The 21,207-nt window shown below is 44.5% G+C and overlaps 1 protein-coding gene across 1 annotated transcript in view; it reads right to left on the bottom strand.

The window, feature by feature from the left end:
* LOC144610460 (anthrax toxin receptor 1-like) overlaps positions 1–21,207 on the bottom strand; it is a 198,820-nt gene that overhangs the window by 125,076 nt on the left and 52,537 nt on the right. The window contains exons 5-7 of the mRNA XM_078429186.1: positions 20,697–20,730; positions 18,314–18,393; positions 2,301–2,369 (exon numbers count right to left, since the gene is read on the bottom strand). Of these exons, the coding sequence (XP_078285312.1) occupies positions 2,301–2,369; positions 18,314–18,393; positions 20,697–20,730 (183 nt within the window). The remainder of the gene's footprint in view (positions 1–2,300; positions 2,370–18,313; positions 18,394–20,696; positions 20,731–21,207) is intronic.

Genomic DNA, 21,207 nt, shown 5'->3' with positions numbered 1-21,207 from the left:
TCAGATGCTGGAATCTAGAACAACAATTGAAGAAGGGTCTCAACCCGAGACGTCACATAGAAACACAGAAAATAGGTGCAGGCGGAGGCCATTTGGCCCTTCGAGCCAGCACCACCATTCATTGTGATCATGGCTGATCATCCACAATTCACCCATTCCTTCTCTCCAGAGATGCTGCCTGTCCCGATGAGTTACTCCAGCTTTTTGTGTCTATCTTCGGTTTAAACCAGCATCTGCAGTTCCTTCCTACGCAAGAATTAATCTGCTGGAGGAACTCAGTCGGTCGACAAGCAACTGAGTCATCGAAAGTTTGGGAAAGTTTGGGATCAAAATATTGCTAATTCCTTTCTCGCTGCAGGGTTTCGTCCTGAAACCTCCGCCATTCCTTTTCCCCACCCACACAGATGCTCTTTGACCCGTTGAGTTTCCCCCATCAGAATGTTTGGTGTTCGAGACTATCTGTCCTCATGCAGGGTTTTAGCCCAGAATGTTGACCATCCTTCTGCCTCCACAGATGCTGCTTCGCCCATTGAGTTCCTCCAGCAGTTTTTGTTCTCTTTGCCCCAGATTCCAGCATCTGCAGTTTCTTGTGTCTACAAGTCTATGGCATTACTGGCTCTGTGCCCTTCCCATACCCACTCCTCACACAGTTTGCTGGCTGTGTGCCCTTGTTGTTGGAGACAGGCAATCCCTCACATTTAATGAGGGGGGAGTTTTCTCACGTTCTCGCGGTGTGGGACTATTAGCATCACCAATAGAAAGTGGTAAATTTACCCTTCAATTATTTAAGTGGTGGCAGATCTCAACAATGAGAGGGGATCTTATCGAAACATATAAGATTATTAAGGGGTAGGACACGTTAGAGGCAGGAAATATGTTCCCAATGTTGGGAGAGTCCAGAACCAGGGGCCACAGTTTAAGAATAAGGGGTAGGCCATTTAGAACAGAGATGAGGAAAAATGTTTTCGTTCAGAGAGTTGTAAATCTGTGAAATTCACTGCCTCAGAAGGCAGTGGAGGCCAAGTCTCTGAACGCATTCAAGAGAGAGCTAGATAGAGCTCTTAAGGATAGCGGAGTCAGGGGGTATGGGGAGAAGGCAGGAACGGGGTACTGATTGAGAATGATCAGCCATGATCACATTGAATTGTGGTGCTGGCTCAAAGGGCCGAATGGCCTCCTCCTGCACCTATTGTCTATTGTCTATTGTTGATTTGTTTATCTACAAACAGATTAATCCCCCAAAAATGGCACAAAGTGCTGGAGTAATTCAACGGGGCAAGCAACATCCCAGGAGAACATGGATAGGTAACTTTTCGGGTTGGGACTCTTCCACAGACGGATTGTGGTTATTAGTCTGATTCCAACAGATTAAGAACTTGAAAGACATTAAAGGCGAATAGAGCCACAGTCCCACCAGGCAACAGTCTCGTCAATCTACTCTTGGCAGGAGTAGTGGACAACGGCAAGCAATTAAGGGGCATTTTTAATATTGAAATATAAATGGCCAGTCACTAGAGAATCATGCTTCAACTTTGGCCAAACTTGAAATGCTTGAATTCAAGGAATCATTGGAATGTTTGATCCTAGTGTTCAGCAGCAAGATGATTCACAACTCGAATAACTTTATAAATCAATATTATTGTTCGTTGCAAATTGTCACAGTGGCACGACAGAAAATGTTAATGGGAGATTCAAAATTGTTTGGAGATTGGATTCCAAATTAGGATTTCTATCAACGTGAAAGTGAAAGTTGTAAATTGATTATTTTTTAATACTCAATACTTTAGCACAGTTAATTGAAGTTTTAATTATACAGTATAAATTTTGTTTAAAACAAACTTTTTTGAGGTTTAGGTTTATTACTGTCACGTGTAAAGTGAAAAGCTCGGTTTTGCATTCTGACCAACAAATCAGATAATACCACGCACAATTGTTTAATAACATGATTGATATTTTGATAAATTCGGTCTATTCTAATGCAGAGTGTGCTGGGCAGAGCAATATAACGACAAAAATGCCAACTCAAGTTGTTGATGAATAATTAAGTGAGTATTTGTATGCCACTAATAGCTACAATCTATAATACCAATGATTAATATAATATAATATAATCATTCCCAATGATTCTCAAAATTAGATAATGCCATTTCCAAATCTAGCCCCGAACCAGAAGATTAAAACCACAATCTGCTTCAAATCGTTCTGATCCTTTCCATTCATCGAGTGCATGCATGATCCTGCTCGGTTTCATTGATATGACCTTTTGCCGTAGGTTAGGAGGTAATTGTGACCAAACGCACCTGGGTTTCATTGAAATCTTTGACACCAACGCAGTAGATTGTTGCCCCTAGACTTCGAGACCGGTTTGCCTGGGGAAAGAAAGATTGAAGGGGAGTCAACATGCAGATACCTGCGGGCAAATAGTTCAACAGCAACTTGTTTATTCTTTGCCCCAATCATGCTTGATTGGGACTACCTGGTCTTCAAGTAGCACACAGCTCTCCCTAAAGGAACATTAGTTTTGCACCAGCAATTAGAATCATAGAATCAAACAGTGTAGAAACAGGCCCTTTGGCCCAACTCGCCCACATGGACCAACATGCCCCATCGACACTGTATCTCGTCACTTAATTATTGGCCTGTAATTCTACTCATTTTTATTAAACTTTTAAAACTGGATTTTTCCCTTCTCTGCCAGAGCTGGTTATAGGCACAAGGTGATGGCGGAAAAGTTGGTGCGGTGTGTTTCCTGCAGGATGTGGGAAGACAGGGACGTCGCTGGAGCTTCTGGGAGCTACACCTGCAAGAACTGTGTCCAGGTGCAGCTCCTGAAGGGACGTGTGGTGGAGTTGCAGAGGCAGTTGGATGACCTCAGGGCCATCCGAGAATGCGAGAGTTTCCTCGACAGGACCTATTGTGAGGCTGTCACGCCAAGGGTCCAGGTCGAGCGAAGGTGGGAGACTGTTTCAGGGGGGAGTGGACGTGGACTACAGGAGACCCCGGTGGCTGTGCCTATTGCAAATAGGTATACCCTCTTGGGAACTGTCGGGGCAGAAGACGTTTCCAGTCCGAGTGGCGGACCTGTTGGCAAGGATACTCGACAGGGGAGACCGAAGTCTGGAAGAGCCGTAGTGGTCGGTGACTCCATAGTCCGAGGGACGGACAGAAGATTCTGTGGCAGCAGGAGGGACTTGAGGATGGTCTGTTGCCTCCCTGGTGCCAGGGTTCAACACATCACAGACCGGCTTCAGAAAATCCTAGTGAGGGAAGGCGATCAACCTGAAGTCGTTGTGCACGTGGGCACGAATGACGTCGGGCGGAAGAGGAAGGAGGTGCTACAGCGGGAGTTTAGAGAGTTGGGAAAAGCACTGAGAAGTAGGACGTCGAAGGTGGTTATCTCTGGACTGCTACCGGTACCTCGTGCTGGTGAGGCCAGGAACAGAGAGATAGAGGGTATGAATTTATGGCTGAGGGGCTGGTGCAGAGAGCAGGGATTTCGATTTCTGGACCACTGGGATCTCTTCTGGGCTCGGGGTGACTTGTACAAAAGGGACGGGTTGCATCTTAACAGCAGGGGGACAAACATTCTGGCAGGCAGGTTTGCTAGTGTGACACCTGTGGCTTTAAACTAAGTAGTGGGGGGGAGGGGTTAACAAATTGTGAATATGAAGATGAGGTAAAAGGGAATACAGGAGATATTGCAAAAGACTCTCGGAAGAATGGGAACAGAAGTTCTAGAGCGGAAAAGAAATTAAGGGCAGGGCCAATTGTGAACGATGTGAGAGAGGAGGTAAATACAGAAGTTAAAGTGTTGTACTTAAATGCGCGTAGTATAAAAAATAAAGTGGATGAGCTTGAGGCTCAGTTAGTCATGGGCAAGTATGATGTTGTAGGGATCACTGAGACATGGTTACAAGAGGACCAGGGCTGGGAACTGAATATCTAGGGGTACACAACGTATAGAAAAGACAGACAGGTGGGCAGAGGGGGTGGGGTTGCTCTGATGGTAAGGAATGATATTCATTCCCTTGCAAGGGGTGACATAGAATCAGGAGATGTTGAATCAGTATGGATAGAAATGAGAAATTGTAAGGGTAAAAAGACCCTAATGGGAGTTATCTATAGGCCCCCAAACAGTAGCCTCGACATAGGGTGCAAGTTGAATCAGGAGATAAAATTGGCGTGTCAAAAATGTGATGCTACTGTGGTTATGGGAGATTTCAACATGCAGGTAGACTGGGAAAATCAGGTTGGAAATGGACCCCAGGAAAGAGAGTTTGTAGAGTGCCTTCGAGATGGATTCTTAGAACAGCTTGTACTGGAGCCTACCAGGGAGAAGGCAATTCTGGATTTAGTGTTGTGTAATGATCCTGATCTGATAAGGGGACTAGAGGTAAAAGAGCCATTAGGAGGCAGTGATCACAACATGATAAGTTTTACTCTGCAAATGGAAAGGCAGAAGGGAAAATCGGAAGTGTCGGTATTACAGTATAGCAAAGGGGATTACAGAGGCATGAGGCGGGAGCTGGCCAAAATTGATTGGAAGGAGGCCCTAGCAGGGAAGACGGTAGAACAGCAATGGCAGGTATTCCTGGGAATAATGCAGAGGTTGCAGGATCAATTTATTCCAAAGAGGTGGAAAGACTCTAAGGGGAGTAAGAGACACCTGTGGCTGACGAGGGAAGTCAGGGACAGCATAAAAATTAAGGAGAGGAAGTATAACATAGCAAAGAAGAGTGGGAAGACAGAGGATTGGGACTCTTTTAAAGAGCAACAAAAGTTAACTAAAAAGGCAATACGGGGAGAAAAGATGAGGTACGAGGGTAAACTAGCCAATAATATAAAGGAGGATAGCAAAAGTTTTTTTAGGTACGTGAAGAGGAAAAAAATAGTCAAGGCAAATGTGGGTCCCTTGAAGACAGAAGCAGGGGAATTTATTATGGGGAACAAAGAAATGGCAGACGAGTTAAACCGTTACTTTGGATCTGTCTTCACTGAGGAAGATACACACAATCTCCCAAATGTTCTAGGGGCCGGAGAACCTAGGGTGATGGAGGAACTGAAGGAAATCCACATTAGGCAGGAAATGGTTTTGGGTAGACTGATGGGACTGAAGGCTGATAAATCCCCAGGGCCTGATGGTCTGCATCCCAGAGTACTTAAGGAGGTGGCTCTAGAAATAGTGGAAGCATTGGAGATCATTTTTCAATGTTCTATAGATTCAGGATCAGTTCCTGTGGATTGGAGGATAGCAAATGTTATCCCACTTTTTAAGAAAGGAGGGAGAGAGAAAACGGGTAATTATAGACCAGTTAGTCTGACATCAGTGGTGGGGAAGATGCTGGAGTCAATTATAAAAGACGAAATTGCTGAGCATTTGGATAGCAGTAACGGGATCATTCCGAGTCAGCATGGATTTACGAAGGGGAAATCATGCTTGACAAATCTACTGGAATTTTTTGAGGATGTAACTAGGAAAATTGACAAGGGAGAGTCAGTGGATGTGGTGTACCTCGACTTTCAGAAAGCCTTCGACAAGGTCCCACATAGGAGATTAGTGGGCAAAATTAGGGCACATGGTATTGGGGGTAGGGTACTGACATGGATAGAAAATTGGTTGACAGACAGAAAGCAAAGAGTGGGGATAAATGGGTCCCTTTCGGAATGGCAGGCAGTGACCAGTGGGGTACCGCAAGGTTCGGTGCTGGGACCCCAGCTATTTACGATATACATTAATGACTTAGACGAAGGGATTAAAAGTACCATTAGCAAATTTGCAGATGATACTAAGTTGGGGGGTAGTGTGAATTGTGAGGAAGATGCAATAAGGCTGCAGGGTGACTTGGACAGGTTGTGTGAGTGGGCGGATACATGGCAGATGCAGTTTAATGTAGATAAGTGTGAGGTTATTCACTTTGGAAGTAAGAATAGAAAGGCAGATTATTATCTGAATGGTGTCAAGTTAGGAGGAGGGGGAGTTCAACGAGATCTGGGTGTCCTAGTGCATCAGTCAATGAAAGGAAGCATGCAGGTTCAGCAGGCAGTGAAGAAAGCCAATGGAATGTTGGCCTTCGTAACAAGAGGGGTTGAGTATAGGAGCAAAGAGGTCCTTCTACAGTTGTACCGGGCCCTGGTGAGACCGCACCTGGAGTACTGTGTGCAGTTTTGGTCTCCAAATTTGAGGAAGGATGTTCTTGCTATGGAGGGCGTGCAGCGTAGGTTCACTAGGTTAATTCCCGGAATGGCGGGACTGTCGTATGTTGAAAGGCTGGAGCGATTGGGCTTGTATACACTGGAATTTAGAAGGATGAGGGGGGATCTTATTGAAACATATAAGATAATTAGGGGATTGGACACATTAGAGGCAGATAACATGTTCCCAATGTTGGGGGAGTCCAGAACAAGGGGCCACAGTTTGAGAATAAGGGGTAGGCCATTTAGAACGGAGATGAGGAAGAACTTTTTCAGTCAGAGAGTGGTGAAGGTGTGGAATTCTCTGCCTCAGAGGGCAGTGGAGGCCAGTTCGTTGGATGCTTTCAAGAGAGAGCTGGATAGAGCTCTTAAGGATAGCGGAGTGAGGGGGTATGGGGAGAAGGCAGGAACGGGGTACTGATTGAGAGTGATCAGCCATGATCGCATTGAATGGCGGTGCTGGCTCGAAGGGCTGAATGGCCTACTCCTGCACCTATTGTCTATTGTCTATTGTCTATTGTCTATTGAAATTGAAAGCCTACTACTTGTGCTCACTTCCTCATAGTTCTCATCTGGTATAGAAGGAGGCCATTCTGCCCACTGAGTCTATGCTGGATCTCAAAAATCCCATTCCCCCAATCTGTTTCCCACTGATGTCTTTCTCTCAAGCCCAACAACTCCTGACCGATTCCACTATGAGGCATCTACACTGGGGGTGACCTATGGTTAAAAAAAAACCTTACAACCAGTACATATTTGAATGTGGGAGGAAATGAGCACTCAGGTAGAAAATATGTTGCTGCTCTGGGTTGCTCCCAAGAACTCACTGTTCTAAAATTAAGACTAATTTTGGTTTCCATTCTATTCCAGGGATTTCAAATAGGGACTCTCTCAGTCTTTTCTTCCTGATACAATCCAAAGGAATTTTAAATCTTAAACTTTAAGGGCACTAATTAGCTATCAGTTTGTCTGTTCTAGTTTCTTTCCCACTCTCTGCAGCTTTACGGTTCCCGGTAAGAATTTGTCTCCTCTCCCTGTGGCCATGGGGTGTTCCCTCGGGTGCTCCAGTTTCCTCCACATCCCAAAGAGGTGCAGATTGGCAGGTTAACTATGGGCACGGTGGATCAGCGGTAGAGTAGCTGCCCTACAGCACTTGCAGCGCCAGAGACCCAGGTTCGATCCCGACTACGGGTGCTGTCTGTACAGAGTTTGTACGTTCTCCCAGTGACCGCATGGGTTTCTCCGAGATCTTCATTTTCCACCCACACTCCAAAGACGTACAGGTTTGTAAGCCAATTGGCCTGGTATGTTGTTGCTAGTGTGTGTAGGATAGTGTTAATGTGGTGGATCGTTGGTCGGTGCAGACACAGTGGGCCGAAGGACCTGTTTCCACGCCGTACCTCTGAACTAAGCTAAACTAAACTGAAACTAAATCAGTCTGAAGAAGCATCCCAACCCAAACGTCACCAATCCGTGTTTTCTAGAGATGCTGCCTGACCCACTGAGTTACTCCAGCACTTTGTTCTTTTTAAAAAACTAAATTAGTCCTCGCAAAGGTGGATGGCAGCAGAATCAGGTGGTAGGAGTTGATGGGCAAGCGAGAGACAATAGGTTAGCAAAAAATAAATGGGACTGATGGAACTGCTCGAGAGCCAGCATTGATTCCATGGGCCGAATGGTCTCATTTTACGTTGCAAACAAATATGGAAGTTGGATATACGTCTCCTAAATCTAGGTTCTCAAGATTCCAAACAATGTTCTTTACTCCATTGAAACTATCAAAAGAAATCACAATCTAACTGCAAGAAGATGTTGGTGAAAGGAAAGGACATGGAGGGAGGGAAAAGATGCTTTGGCCCCATCTTAAAATTAAAGAAACATATCAATAATGAAAAATATTGCAGAAGTGACAAATAGGCCAGAACCAGAATCTTACACCTGAATTGTGCTCTTCGATGTTGTTGGGACAAAATAGTTTTCTAGAATTCTTTGCATTTCAAACTAAAGATGAACTTTCATGTTGAAACAAGGAACTGTGGAGGCTGGTTTTACCAAGGAAGAAGGTTTCGGACCTGAAACGCCACCTATCCATGTTCTTCAGGGTTGCTGCCTGACCCGCTGAGTTACTCCAGCACTTTGTGTATTTTAAAGTTGAGCAGTGCCACATGAATGCAAATATTTTGATAAGCCTTACATTTCGAAGGAAGTCCTACCCTGAATCAGCTACGACCACAGAACCAAACAAGAGGTACGGCGCGTTGGTGGCATAGCAGTAGAACTACTGCCTTACAGCGTCGGCCTTACAACCAAGGGTTCGATCCTGACTATGGGTGCTTGTTTGTACGGAGTTTGTTTAGTTTAGTTTTGAGATACAGCGCAGAAACAGGCCCTTCGGCCCACCGGGTCCGCACCCACCAGCGGTTCCCTGCACATTAACACTACCCTACACACACTAGGGACAATTTACACATACATCAAACCAATTAACCTACGGACCTGTTTATTCAGCAGGTCAGGCAGCATCTCGGGAGAGAAGGAATGGGTGACGTTTCGGGTCGAGACCCTTCTTCAGACTGAGTTATTTTCTTAACCTACAGACCTGTACGTCTTTGGGATGTGGAAGGAAACCGAAGATCTCGGAGAAAACCCATGCGGTCACGGGGAGAACGTACAGACAACACCTGTAGTCGGGATCGAACCTGGGACTCCGGCGCCGCAAGCGCTGCAACTCTACCGCTGCCCCACCGTGACCGCTCGCCAAGTGACCTGCGTGGGTTTTCTCTGAGATCTTCACTTTCCTCCGACTCTCCAAAAACATACTGGTTTATAGGTTAATTGCCTTGGTATAAATGTAAAAGATTGTCTCCCGTGTGTACAGGGTGGTGTTAATGTGAAGGTCGCTGCAGACTCTGTGGGCTGAAGGGCCTGTTTCCGAGCTGTATCTCTAAACTAAACTAAGAAATGGAAAATGGCTGCCATTCTCAAGGCAACGACAGAATCCAGAAGGATTCTCAGAGAATTTGGAATTCTCTGCCTCAGAAGGCAGTGGAGGCCAATTCTCTGAATGCATTCAAGAGAGAGCCGGATAGAGCTCTTAAGGATCACGGAGTCAGGGGGTATGGGGAGAAGGCAGGAACGGGGTACTGATTGAGAATGATCAGCCATGATTACATTGAATGGCGGTGCTGGCTCGAAGGGCCGAATGGCCTCCTCCTGCACCTATTGTCTATTGTCTATTAAGAGATCCGACAACAGTGAAAACAGCGGTAGAGTTGCTGCCTTACAGCGAATGCAGCGCCAGAGATCCGGGTTCGATCCCAACTACGGGTGCTGTCTATATGGAGTTTGTACGTTCTCCCCGTGACCCGCGTGGGTTTTCTCCGAGAACTTCTGTTTCCTCCCCACTCCAAAGACGTACAGGTTTGTAGGTTAATTGGCTTGGTAAATGTAAAAATTGTCCCTCGTGGGTGTAGGATGATGTTAATGTGCGGGGATCACTGGTCGGCGCGGACCCAGTGGTCCGAAGGGCCTGTTTCCGCGCTGTTTCTCTAAACTAAACACTCATGCTGAGAAGCGATGAATTATGATGGATGAGAACCCTTCATGTCATTGTAACGTTCAACCAAGCATCCGCTTCCCTGGAATGATGTGACCTCTCGCCTGCCCGGCTGACCGAGGGTCAACCAAGGAAAACAACCAATTCATAGGCTAAATTCACCCTGGGATCGCCGGTTTATGGAACATGTACAAAGAACATCACCTCCAGCCGCGGGGTTGAGTCAGCACAATTGTCAAATAAATAACAAAAAAAATTGGGCATTTGACAGACTCGGGAGCTTTTGAATGAGGCAAGAGAGAACTGCAACAAAATTAAAAGAAAACAAAATGTGTTACCAGAATGTCAAGAGGGTAACTTCTTTCCAAAGGAAAATGTCTGGGGCATTGAGTATATGAGTCAGAGAGTCATGTTGCAGCTTTATATCGTTTGGTTAGGCTGCGTTTGGAGTATCGTGCGCAGTTCCAGACACCCTATTGCAGGAAGAATGTTGAGACTTGGGAATAGTGAGATATAGACCACATGCAGGCAGAAGGGATTTTTTAAAAGTTGGGATATCATATCATATCATATCATATATATACAGCCGGAAACAGGCCTTTTCGGCCCTCCAAGTCCGTGCCGCCCAGCGATCCCCGCACATTAACACTATCCTACACCCACTAGGGACAATTTTTACATTTACCCAGCCAATTAACCTACATACCTGTACGTCTTTGGAGTGTGGGAGGAAACCGAAGATCTCGGAGAAAACCCACGCAGGTCACGGGGAGAACGTACAAACTCCTTATAGTGCAGCACCCGTAGTCAGGATCGAACCTGAGTCTCTGGCGCTGCATTCGCTGTAAAGCAGCAACTCTACCGCTGCGCTACCATGCTGGTATCATGTCGACTTTGACATCTCAGGCCAAAGGAGCTGTTCATGTGCTGTACTTTTCCATGTTCTATGTATAATCTCACCGATGGGGAGAGTTAAGGTTGGAATTTAAATGTTGGAGTGTACATTCGGTGCCATACTTTCCGACTGCAAGTCCAGGATTCATTGCAGATTTTTTGTTTGTTCCATACCGCAGGATGACTTCCATTGATTTTGCTTGCAGAATGGGAATTGTAGTGACTGAGAGGCTCCTGTAGCCCAGCCAAGGTTACTGAGGGCAGAAGTGCTAGAATCTCCAGTATCCCCAGAGTTTGGAAGAATGAGGAGGGACCTCATTGAAACATACGGAATAGTGAAGGGCTTGGATGGAATGGATGTGGAGAGGATGTTCCTACTGGTGGGAGTGTCTAGGACTGGAGGTCATAGCCTCAGAATTAAAAGAAGTTCTTGTAGGAAGGAGATGAAGAGACATTTCTTTAGTCAGAGGGTAGTGAATCTGTGGAATTCTGCCAAGTCAGTGGATATTTTTAAGGCAGAGATAGATAGATTCTTGATTAGTACAGGTGTCAGAGGTTATGGGGAGAAGACAGGAGAATGGGGTTAGGAGGGAGAGATAGACCTTATTACATCCTTGCAGCTCTTATAGAAATAAAGAACTGCAGATGCTGGTTCATACCAAAGATAGACACAAAATGCTGGAGGAACTCAACAGGTCAGGCTGCCTGACCTGTTGAGTTACTCCAGCACTGTGTCAATATTTGCAACTCTTTAGTTTAGTTTAGTTAAGTTTAGTTTAAGTTCAGTTTAATTTAGAGATACAGCGCAGAAACAGGCCTTTTGACCCACAGAGTCTGTGCCGACCAGAGATCCCCGCATACTGACACTATCGTACACACGCTAGGGACAATTTACAATTTTTACCAGGCTAATTAGCTTACAAACCTGTACGTTTTTGGAGTGTGGGAGGAAACCGAAGATCTCGGAGAAAACCCACGCAGGTCACAGGGAGAATGTACAATCTCCGAACAGACAACACCCGTGGTCAGGATCGAAGCTAGGTCTCTGGCGCTGTAAGGCAGCAATACCACTGTGCTGCCCTTGTCTGCTGCAGTTTTCTCCAGTATAAACCAGCTGCTCTAAGGTTGATACAACCGCTCGGAACTTTATTACCAGTGGCAATGTTCAGAACAACTGTAGTTAAATCAATTAAACTTTCACTAGCTATTTAAAAAAATTGCAATCTCCAGTTTCTCATTTCTTCTGCAATCCAAACATAACTGATATGATTAATTTCCCCTCTCTCTTGCTGTTCAATTATTATTATAGATGAAAGGCTGCAATTATTTATCACTTGCTGGAAAACACAAAGTCCCAGTTAATACTCCTATGACTATAGAGTGCAGGATAAATGGAAATAAAATGCATTTATGAACCCACTTGTCATTGAATAGGCAGTTCCCCTCCTTGATCTATAGATACAGCATGTAAACAGGCCCTTCGGCCCACAGGATCCATGCTGACCAGTGATCACCCATAGAATAGTTCTATCCTACATACTAGGATCAATGTACAGAAGCCCATTAACCTACAACCCTGCACATCTTTGGATTGTGGGAGGAAACAGGAGCCAGTGGAAAAAAACTCATGCAGTCACGGGGAGAACGTACAAACTCCGTACAGACAGCAGCCGTAGTGAGGATTGAACCCGGGTCTCTGTAAGGCAGCAACTCTACCGCTGCACCACTGTGCCACCCCTTGAGCTACTGCTGCACTGGAGTATGTTCTGCTGCTCCCATGCATTTAGAAGACCATCATTTGATACACAATGTTGGAGGAACGTTTCATGAAGCTGATGACTCAGCCAGGCAAAATGCTCAAGAAAACAGCAAACCTGTTAGGGATTTGGGAGCTGGCTAAGCGGCCCATTGTCTTTGGGTTGTGGCAAATTTCTTGATGTTTTGCTTGGCAGATAAAACATCTGGAAATTAAATACTGTGACTAATGAATTAAGTAAATGATTTTATAACAGATGTAGAAAAGGCCAGCTCAAGCATGTACGTTAAAATGGAACGTACATTCTGAACTAAATCAGGAAAACTTTTGTCGGAGGCTGGTGAATCTATGAAATTAATTGCCAGAGGGCTGTGGAAGCCAAGTCAATAGTTATTTTTAAGGCAGAGACAGATAGATTCCTGATGAGTAGAGGTGTCAGGGGTTATGGGGAGATGGCAGGAGAATTGGGTTGAGAGGGACAGATAGATCGGCCATGATTGAATGGTGGAGTAGACTAGATGGGCCGAGTGGCCTAATTTTCCTCCTATCACTTATAAACTTATGAACTACATAATATAAGAATGAAAGTACTGGAAATACTCAGTAGTATAGAGAGCAACAATTAATACCGAAAGAGGGGTAACATTTTAGGTCAGTATTTATCAGAATTGGAAACAAGCAAGATGATTGATTAGAATGGCTGTCAAGGGTTATGGAGAGAAGGCAGGAAAATGGGATTAGGAGGCAGAGATCAGCCATGATTGAATGGCGGAGTGGGCTCGATGAGCCGAATGGCCTAATTCTACTTGTCAATTAGTTGCGAACTTATGATTTTGCATTTTTATGTACACATTTGGGATGGCCTGCTGTATAACTTTTACTAAGTACTATTTGCTTGACTAATCACAGTGTTGATTTCCAGATGTATTATCTGGCAAGGAAAATATCAAGGGACCGCCACATCCCAAAAACTCTGGACGTCTGAAGCAGGCCGCAAACCCCCTGACAAATGTTGCGCTTTCATTAAGTGTTGAGTTGGAGAGAAATGGGGAGGGACAGAGAGAACTAAAGGGAAGGTCCGCACAGGGTTGAAGGGTGGAAGACGTTTAATGCAGGGTGTGGTGGTGCCAAGGGAAAGTACGTTTGAAGGAAGAATACAATGGAGAGGAAAGAAATCGGGAGGCAGATGGATGGAGAGAGAAAGAAAGTGTGCAGAGACGGGGTTTATTGTTTTAAAGGAGTTGATATGTTCACGTTCACATGTCTACTTGAGAACGAGATATGTTCACAAGTTCTCAAGTAGAATTAGGCCATTCGGCCCATCGAGTCCGCTCCGCCATTCAATCATGGCTGATCTCTGCCTCCTAATCCCATTTTCCTGGACTTTCGTCAACGCTCGTCGCCGCGGGAGGTCGAATGTATTATTGACAAAGTTGGAGGAATTTTACATTTGATAATTGTTTCGTTTGTAAACTGCCGATACAGGCAGCTTTTGATTTGATCACGTTACTACTTTGTATGTTTGGTTTTGTTTTGGAATTTAAAAAAAAAATTTAAACCTGCCTTCTCCCCATAACAATTGACACCCGTTCTAATCAAGAATTTGTCTATCTCTGCCTTAAAAATATCCACTGCCTTCTCCTCCACAGCTGTCTGTGGCAGTGAGTTCCACTCATTGTGGATATGTGGGGGGACATGCCACATTAGAAACAGCATTTTTGCTTCTTCAGAAGTATCCAAAGTGCCATTCTGAGCAGAAAGGGTTGTGAGTCTGGAAGAGGATGTAAAAAGGCTTCAACGGAATACAGACAAAATGATTCCACGCACAAGAACGTGGCAAATGCACAATAATGTGGCAGGATTTGAAGTTATCCAAATAGGTCTAAAGAAGGGCCCCGACCCAAAACGCCACCAATCCATTTTCTCCAGAGATGCTGCCTGACCCACTCAGTTACTCCAGCATATTTTATCTATCTTTGTAGTTATCCACCTTTAGTTCAAGATCTCAACAATGAGCTGTCTGCAAAATCCCCCGGAAGTCCCCCTGAAAATGGAGCGCCTAAGCTGGGTGAGGCAGCCAATCTCAACCACACTGGGACTTCCGCCCCGATCGGCGGGTCAAATCTGCCCCCTGCGACTGGGGCTCTTGTTCATCGGCCCAGCTGGAGCCGGCTGATCTGTTCCCATAGCCGACTTTTGTGGTTGACTTTGCGGGGCGGTATCTCGGCCTCCCAAGGCCGTGACCTCTCTAGTTCCGGCAAAACGGATAATCCAGTAAGGTTCTGGAACCAAGGGTGCCGGGAAATCAGTGGTGGAACTGCACAGATTCCATGTTCCTAATGTAGTTAAATGCAGTGTCGCACTTTTACCTTTACATCAAAGATTAAATCCCATTCAAGAACTTCAGTACAAAAATCTAGTCTGGTATTTCATGGTTTGTTGCATTGTCAGAGATGCCATCTTTTTGGGGATGAGATATTTAAGAGGCTTTCTTTCAGAAGAAAGATTCCATTACATTATTTGAAAGAAATGCAGGAGAGTTACTCCTGATGTCCTGAATGATACTTATCCCTCAGTCAACATCCCTCTGAACAGATGGTCTGGTCATTAGCAGACAGTCATCTGTGAGAGTTTGTTCTTGCCAAAATGGCTGCTGCATTTCCTACATTTTTGTCGCAGTGACTGCAATCCACTAGCTGGAAAGTGGAAAAAGGATGAAAAGAAAATTAATGGTATTCTGTAAATGCAAGTCTTATAGTTCAGTTTAGTTTAGAGATACAGCGTGGAATCAGGCCCTTCGGCCCACCGAGTCCATGCCGTCCAGTTCTACCCTACACACTTGGGACAATTTACAGAAGCCAATTAACCTACAAACCTGCATGACTTTGGAATGGGGGAGGAAACCAGAGCACCCAGAGAAAACCCACGTGGTCACAGGGAGAACGTACAAATTCTGTACAGATAGCACTCGGTAGCATACAGTCAGGATCAAACCCAGGTCTCTGGTGCTATAAGGCAGCAACTCTACCGCTGCGCCACTGTGTCCCCCTTAATACTGTGATTGGTGTTTACTAGGATAAGATAGGACTATTGCAATTGAAAGCAATTAAGCATCGTTCTAAGGACATTGTAACAATCTTTTAATTCCTCTTTCCTTCTGGAGTTTTACACCATATTGAAATGATAATACTGTGTTATCCGCTTTCTCCCTTCACCTTTCAATTCGAGTCATAGAGTCATACAACACAGAAACAGGCCCTTCTGCCCAACTTGACCATGCCAACCAAGATGCCCCATCTACACCAGTCTCACAGGTACGCGTTTGGCTCATATCCATCTAAACCTTTCCTGTCCATGTACTTGTCCAAATGTCTTTTAAATGTTGTTATAGTGTCTGCCTCCATTAACTCCACTGGCAGCTCGTTCCATATACCCACCACCCTCTGTGTGAAAAAGTTGTCCCTCAGATTTGTATTAAAACTTTCCCCTCTCACCTTAAATTTATGTCCTCTGTCAATTTTTTTTCATAAATCAATCAGTGCCATTATCTTTGATGGCAGATGTCTCAACTATCACTGTTGCATACAGCACTAAAAATGTTACAAATGTTGAAGTACATAAATTCAAAATGTGTAAAATCAGTGAATTAAAACTGGACCCCTTATCTCTGCAAAAGATCAAGGATTGACCTGATGTACAACTTTAGGGTTATGAAAAAAATCAATAGGTTAGACATTAGGTTAGACACGCACTGGGCCTGAAATCGCTAGAGTTTAGAAGGATGAGGGGGGAACCTCATTGAAATTTAACGAATAGTGAAAGGCCTGAATAGAGTGGACGCAGAGAGAATGTTTCCACTAGTAAGAGAGTCTAGGACCAGAGGATGTAGCCTCAGAGTAAAAGGATGTACCTTTAGAATGGAGATGAGGAGGGATTTCTTTCGTCAGAGGGTGGTGAATCAGTGGAATTCATTGTCACGGACAGCTGTGAAGGTTTGGATATTTCTAAGGCGGAGATTGACAGATTCTTGATTAGTAAGGGTGTCAGGTGTTATGGGGAGAAGGCAGGCGAATGGGGTTGAGAGGGAATGATAGCTCAGTGATTGATGGGCCAAATGGCCTAATTCTGCTCCTGCACTTATGAACATAGAGAAGGGGTTTCCAACTGGGCAACACCAGGTTTAGCGAACATCTAGCCATTAATTAATCCATCAGAGATTTCAGGAGAATGTTCTGCACACTTACAACATTCTTTAAATAGAACTTGCGACAAATGTCAGTACCTGGGATGTGCAATGTGAATGCATTCAAAAGAAAATTAGACAAGCACATGATAGAGGAAAGAACCTTCATGGGTTCAAGGTGAAGGGGAAAAGATTTAATAGGAACAAGCTGCCAGATGAGGTAGTCGAGGCTGGGACTATCCCAACGTTTAAGAAACAGATAGACAGGTACATGGATAGAACGGGTTTGGAGGGATATGTACCAAGCGCGGGTAGGCTGGACTAGTGTAGTTGGGACATGTTGGCCGGTGTGGGCAAGTTGGGCCGAAGGGCCTGTTTCCACACTGTATCACTCTGTGGCTCTAACAGAAGTAGCTGCTGGAAGTGAGAAGCTTTCGTGCTGCATTAACGGCTAAACTGCAAAAATATTAACTATTAAACTCTTTCCGTCCTGGAAAGATTTTGCAATACTTTATTTTAAAGTATTGACTTGCCTCTGTAGTCACACTTCCAGGGCTTGAAAATGCCAATGCTCTTCTGTGGGTCCTACACTGACTTATACACCAACTTATCTTCAGCCGAGAGAGAGTTACTCTGTACCTAAATGTGTTTTTGATCTAAAACTATCCAGTTGATCTAAAGGCTGACTACACATACTTTACTTGGTGGAGAACATTGAAATTAAGTGAAACCCACAAAACTAGTTAAAAAACACACATTCTATCAGAAAAAAAGACTTGGTCAATGAATGTTCCAATCGGATTAACTTTAACACAAGATCTGGCAACCAATTTATCATATTATATGCCACGTTCTATTGCACACAAAGTCATGGAGTCATACAGCACAGAAACAGACCCTTTGGACCAAATTGCCCATGCCAACCAAATGCCCCATCTACACTAGTCCCACCTGCCCGCATTCGGCCCAAATCCTTCCAAACCTGTCCTATCCATGTAACTGTCTAAACGATAGTACCTGCATAGTACCTGCCTCAACTACCTCCTCTGGCAGCCCGTTCCATACCCTTTGTGTAAAAAAGTTACTCCTCAAGTTCCTATTAAATCCCCCCCCCCCCTCACCTTGAACCTATGCCCTCTGGTTCTCGATTCATAGAAACATAGAAAATAGGTGCAGGAGTAGGCCATTCGGCCCTTCGAGCCTGCACCGCCATTCAATATGATCATGGCTGATCATCCAACTCAGTATCCCGTACCTGCCTCAACTACCTCCTCTGGCAGCCCGTTCCATACCCTTTGTGTAAAAAAGTTACTCCTCAAGTTCCTATTAAATCCCCCCCCCCCCTCACCTTGAACCTATGCCCTCTGGTTCTCGATTCATAGAAACATAGAAAATAGGTGCAGGAGTAGGCCATTCGGCCCTTCGAGCCTGCACCGCCATTCAATATGATCATGGCTGATCATCCAACTCAGTATCCCGTACCTGCCTTCTCTCCATACCCCCGTGTATCCGATATATTCCTCTTCATGGAGTCATTTCCTTTGCAAATGTGCAGATTCCAGCAGCACTGCTTTGATTATCCAGCATGTGCAACTTGTACCTTGACCCAATCTCGGTGCACGTGTTTCTTTTTAAAAATTCCACATAGTTCCTTGGCAGGCCTCCGATGGGGAGTGGAGAATGCAATGCATCACCATCAGCTCCTGCTCACCGAGTCTGACAGCTTGCTTACCTCTTGCTCTGCGTAATAAAAAAGGTTATCCATCAACTCTCCATCTGTCAGAGCGATAATGACACTGGCCATCCTGTAACCTGTGCGGTGAAAAGTACTCAGTTACTTTCTGAATCCTATCTGGCGTGTCAAGTGCAAAACAAAAATGTAAGGTTACGTTTAGCTGCCGAGATTGAAGAGTCATTCTTTCGCTTTAACCTTTGGATTACTAAAGCCTTCTGGAAATCGTTGAATGGTAAAATCTGCAACCTATTTCCTTAGGGAATGGCGAAGCATCCAATGGTGCTTAATGTGATTCTGCTGCACGCATTGAGCAGAGCTATTGCTACCGACAGTCAGCTTTGCAACAGGCTCAAGCTGTGGTCTGGCTATTGTTCAAATTACTCTCCTTTTGGGGGGAGGTTTGGTAGATGGTTCTCATTAAGTTAATATTGCTCGAGGATCAGATTGCCAAATGATATTCGGAACAACATCAATCTTCAATGTCAGAATACTTGATCTTTCAGGTAGGTCAACAGAAAACCTAGGACATGGTTGATGGCTGACTATCAAGTCTGATCCATAAAGTCATAGAGTCATATCATATCATATCATATCATATATATACAGCCGGAAACAGGCCTTTTCGGCCCTCCAAGTCCGTGCCGCCCAGCGATCCCCGTACATTAACACTATCCTACACCCACTAGGGACAATTTTTACATTTACCCAGCCAATTAACCTACATACCTGTACGTCTTTGGAGTGTGAAAACAGGCCCCTTGATACAACTTGCCCAAGCCAACCAACGTACCCTATCTACTCTACTCTAGTCAACCAACTACTATCTACTCTAGTCCCACATGCCTGTGTTTGGCCCATATCCCTCTAAAACTGTCCTATCTATATAAAGGTATCTTAAAAGAATTTAATATCATAAAGGAGTTTGAAGAAAGGTTCCGACCCGAACCGTCACCGATTCTTTTTCTTCACTGATGTTGCCTGACCTGCTGTGTTAATCCAGCATTTTGTGTCTATCTCAGAGAAAAGGTCGATAATCAGACGTTAAATAATTCCTATTCAACTCCAGATAATTCCAAGTCAAGGGTCTAATGAAAAGGAAGTCACATTAAGTAGCACGTGTCTCAGGCAAGACATTTTATTGTCTTTGCCATCGAAGGCCCAGCTTTATTTAAGTTTCATTCTGGCACTGCTTGGGGGAGATGAAACAAATGGAATATCAAGTTTAGAATGACATAAACCTATGTCAAGTCAGTCCAGTGCGCACTGACCTATATTGGTGCCAAGACTAGAACAGCTCCATTTTTAAAATGCCATCCTGATTTTCCAATCCACTCATGGCTTTACCTTCTCCTATCTCCATAAGCTCCGCCATCCCTTCAAGCCTTGCGAATCTGAGTCTGGTCTCTTGAGCAGCTCGTTTCTATCAGTCCACCATTGATGGCTGTGACTTGAGCAGCCAAGACCCTAACATCAATCATTAACTCCTTCTCTTCTTTAAGGTGGCTCCGTAAAAAACTTGCCTTTTTCAATCGTTACCTCTTTGAGGCTGGGAGTCAAATTTTCTTTGATGACACTCCCGATGACTCTCTTATACCCAGAGATTATATCTTCCCATTAAAAGTACTATAAATGAAAGTTCTTACTTAATTCAACTATTTAATAGAACTGCTGTCATTTGAGGAGATACAAACCGATTATGAACAAAAACAAGAATTACTGGAGGTATTCAACTGAGGTCACTCTCTGCGGAGAGAGAAACAGAGTTAATTTTGATGGTCCCAAAACGTCACCTCTCCTGAGATGCTGCCTGACCTGCTGAGTTACTCCAGCATTTTGTGAAATAAATTGCTCAGGAATATGATCATCAACTCCACCTGGTCAATGATCATGCTCAAGTATACAATAATCGATTCGAGGGTATTTATTTCACAAAATGCTGGAGTAACTCAGCGGGTCCAGCAGCATCTCTGGAGAGAAGGAATGGGTGACATTTTGGGTCGAGACCCTTCTTCAGACTGAAGAAGGGTCTAGACCCGGAAACGTCACCCATTCCTTCTCTCCAGAGATGCTGCCTGACCTGCTGAGTTACTCCAGCATTTTGTGAAATAAATACCTTCGATTTGTACCAGCATCTGCAGTTATTTTGTTACAATAATCGATTCAATATGTACAGTGAGATTGTAGATACAAGGAAATGCAGATTCTAGTTGACAAAAAATGACACAAAGTGCTGGAGTAACTCAACAGGGCAGGCGGCATCTCAGAAGAACCATGTTCTCTGGTGATGCATGACGCGCTGAGTTACTCCAGCACTTTGTGTCTTTATTCAATAATATTCTCATGTGTAGAATAAGCATGCCAACAGAGTAACTGGTCTTACCTTCAGTACTTGAGTAGTAGATTTGCTCACTTGCCTGAAAAAAATCAAGATGGTGAAATTAGTAGGGTCAACAGAAGATCAGAATGGAAAGAAAATACTTGTGAACCTATGCAACCTCAACTTTTGCCAATGAACACCATATTGGTGTTCTTTCAAGATTAATGACTTTCCCAAGAGATGAAGTCGATAGGATGTGGTCCATGGACATACACCATGGAACTGTTCTCATACACTGTTTAGGAGCCACCTTTACACATTGTGTGTGTGTGTGTGTGTGTGTGTGTGTGTGTGTGTGTGTGTGTGTGTGTGTGTGTGTGTGTGTGTGTGTGTGTGTGTGTGTGTGTGTGTGTGTGTGTGTGTGTGTGTGTGTGTGTGTGTGTGTGTGTGTGTGTGTGTACCTGTGTTCTACAGCCTGATGGACACTCAGGTACACCTAGGTAATCTAGGCAGCAGACCTGGTGGTAGCATGACCACAAGAACGGTGGGAGCTGTAACTTTGTTAAATCCAAAA

This window comes from Rhinoraja longicauda, chromosome 36 (assembly GCF_053455715.1).
Source record: "Rhinoraja longicauda isolate Sanriku21f chromosome 36, sRhiLon1.1, whole genome shotgun sequence".
In the NCBI taxonomy this organism is placed as follows: Eukaryota; Metazoa; Chordata; class Chondrichthyes; order Rajiformes; family Arhynchobatidae; genus Rhinoraja; species Rhinoraja longicauda.
Note: the sequence above shows the minus strand (reverse complement) of the source record. Positions and strands in the feature narration are given on the sequence as shown.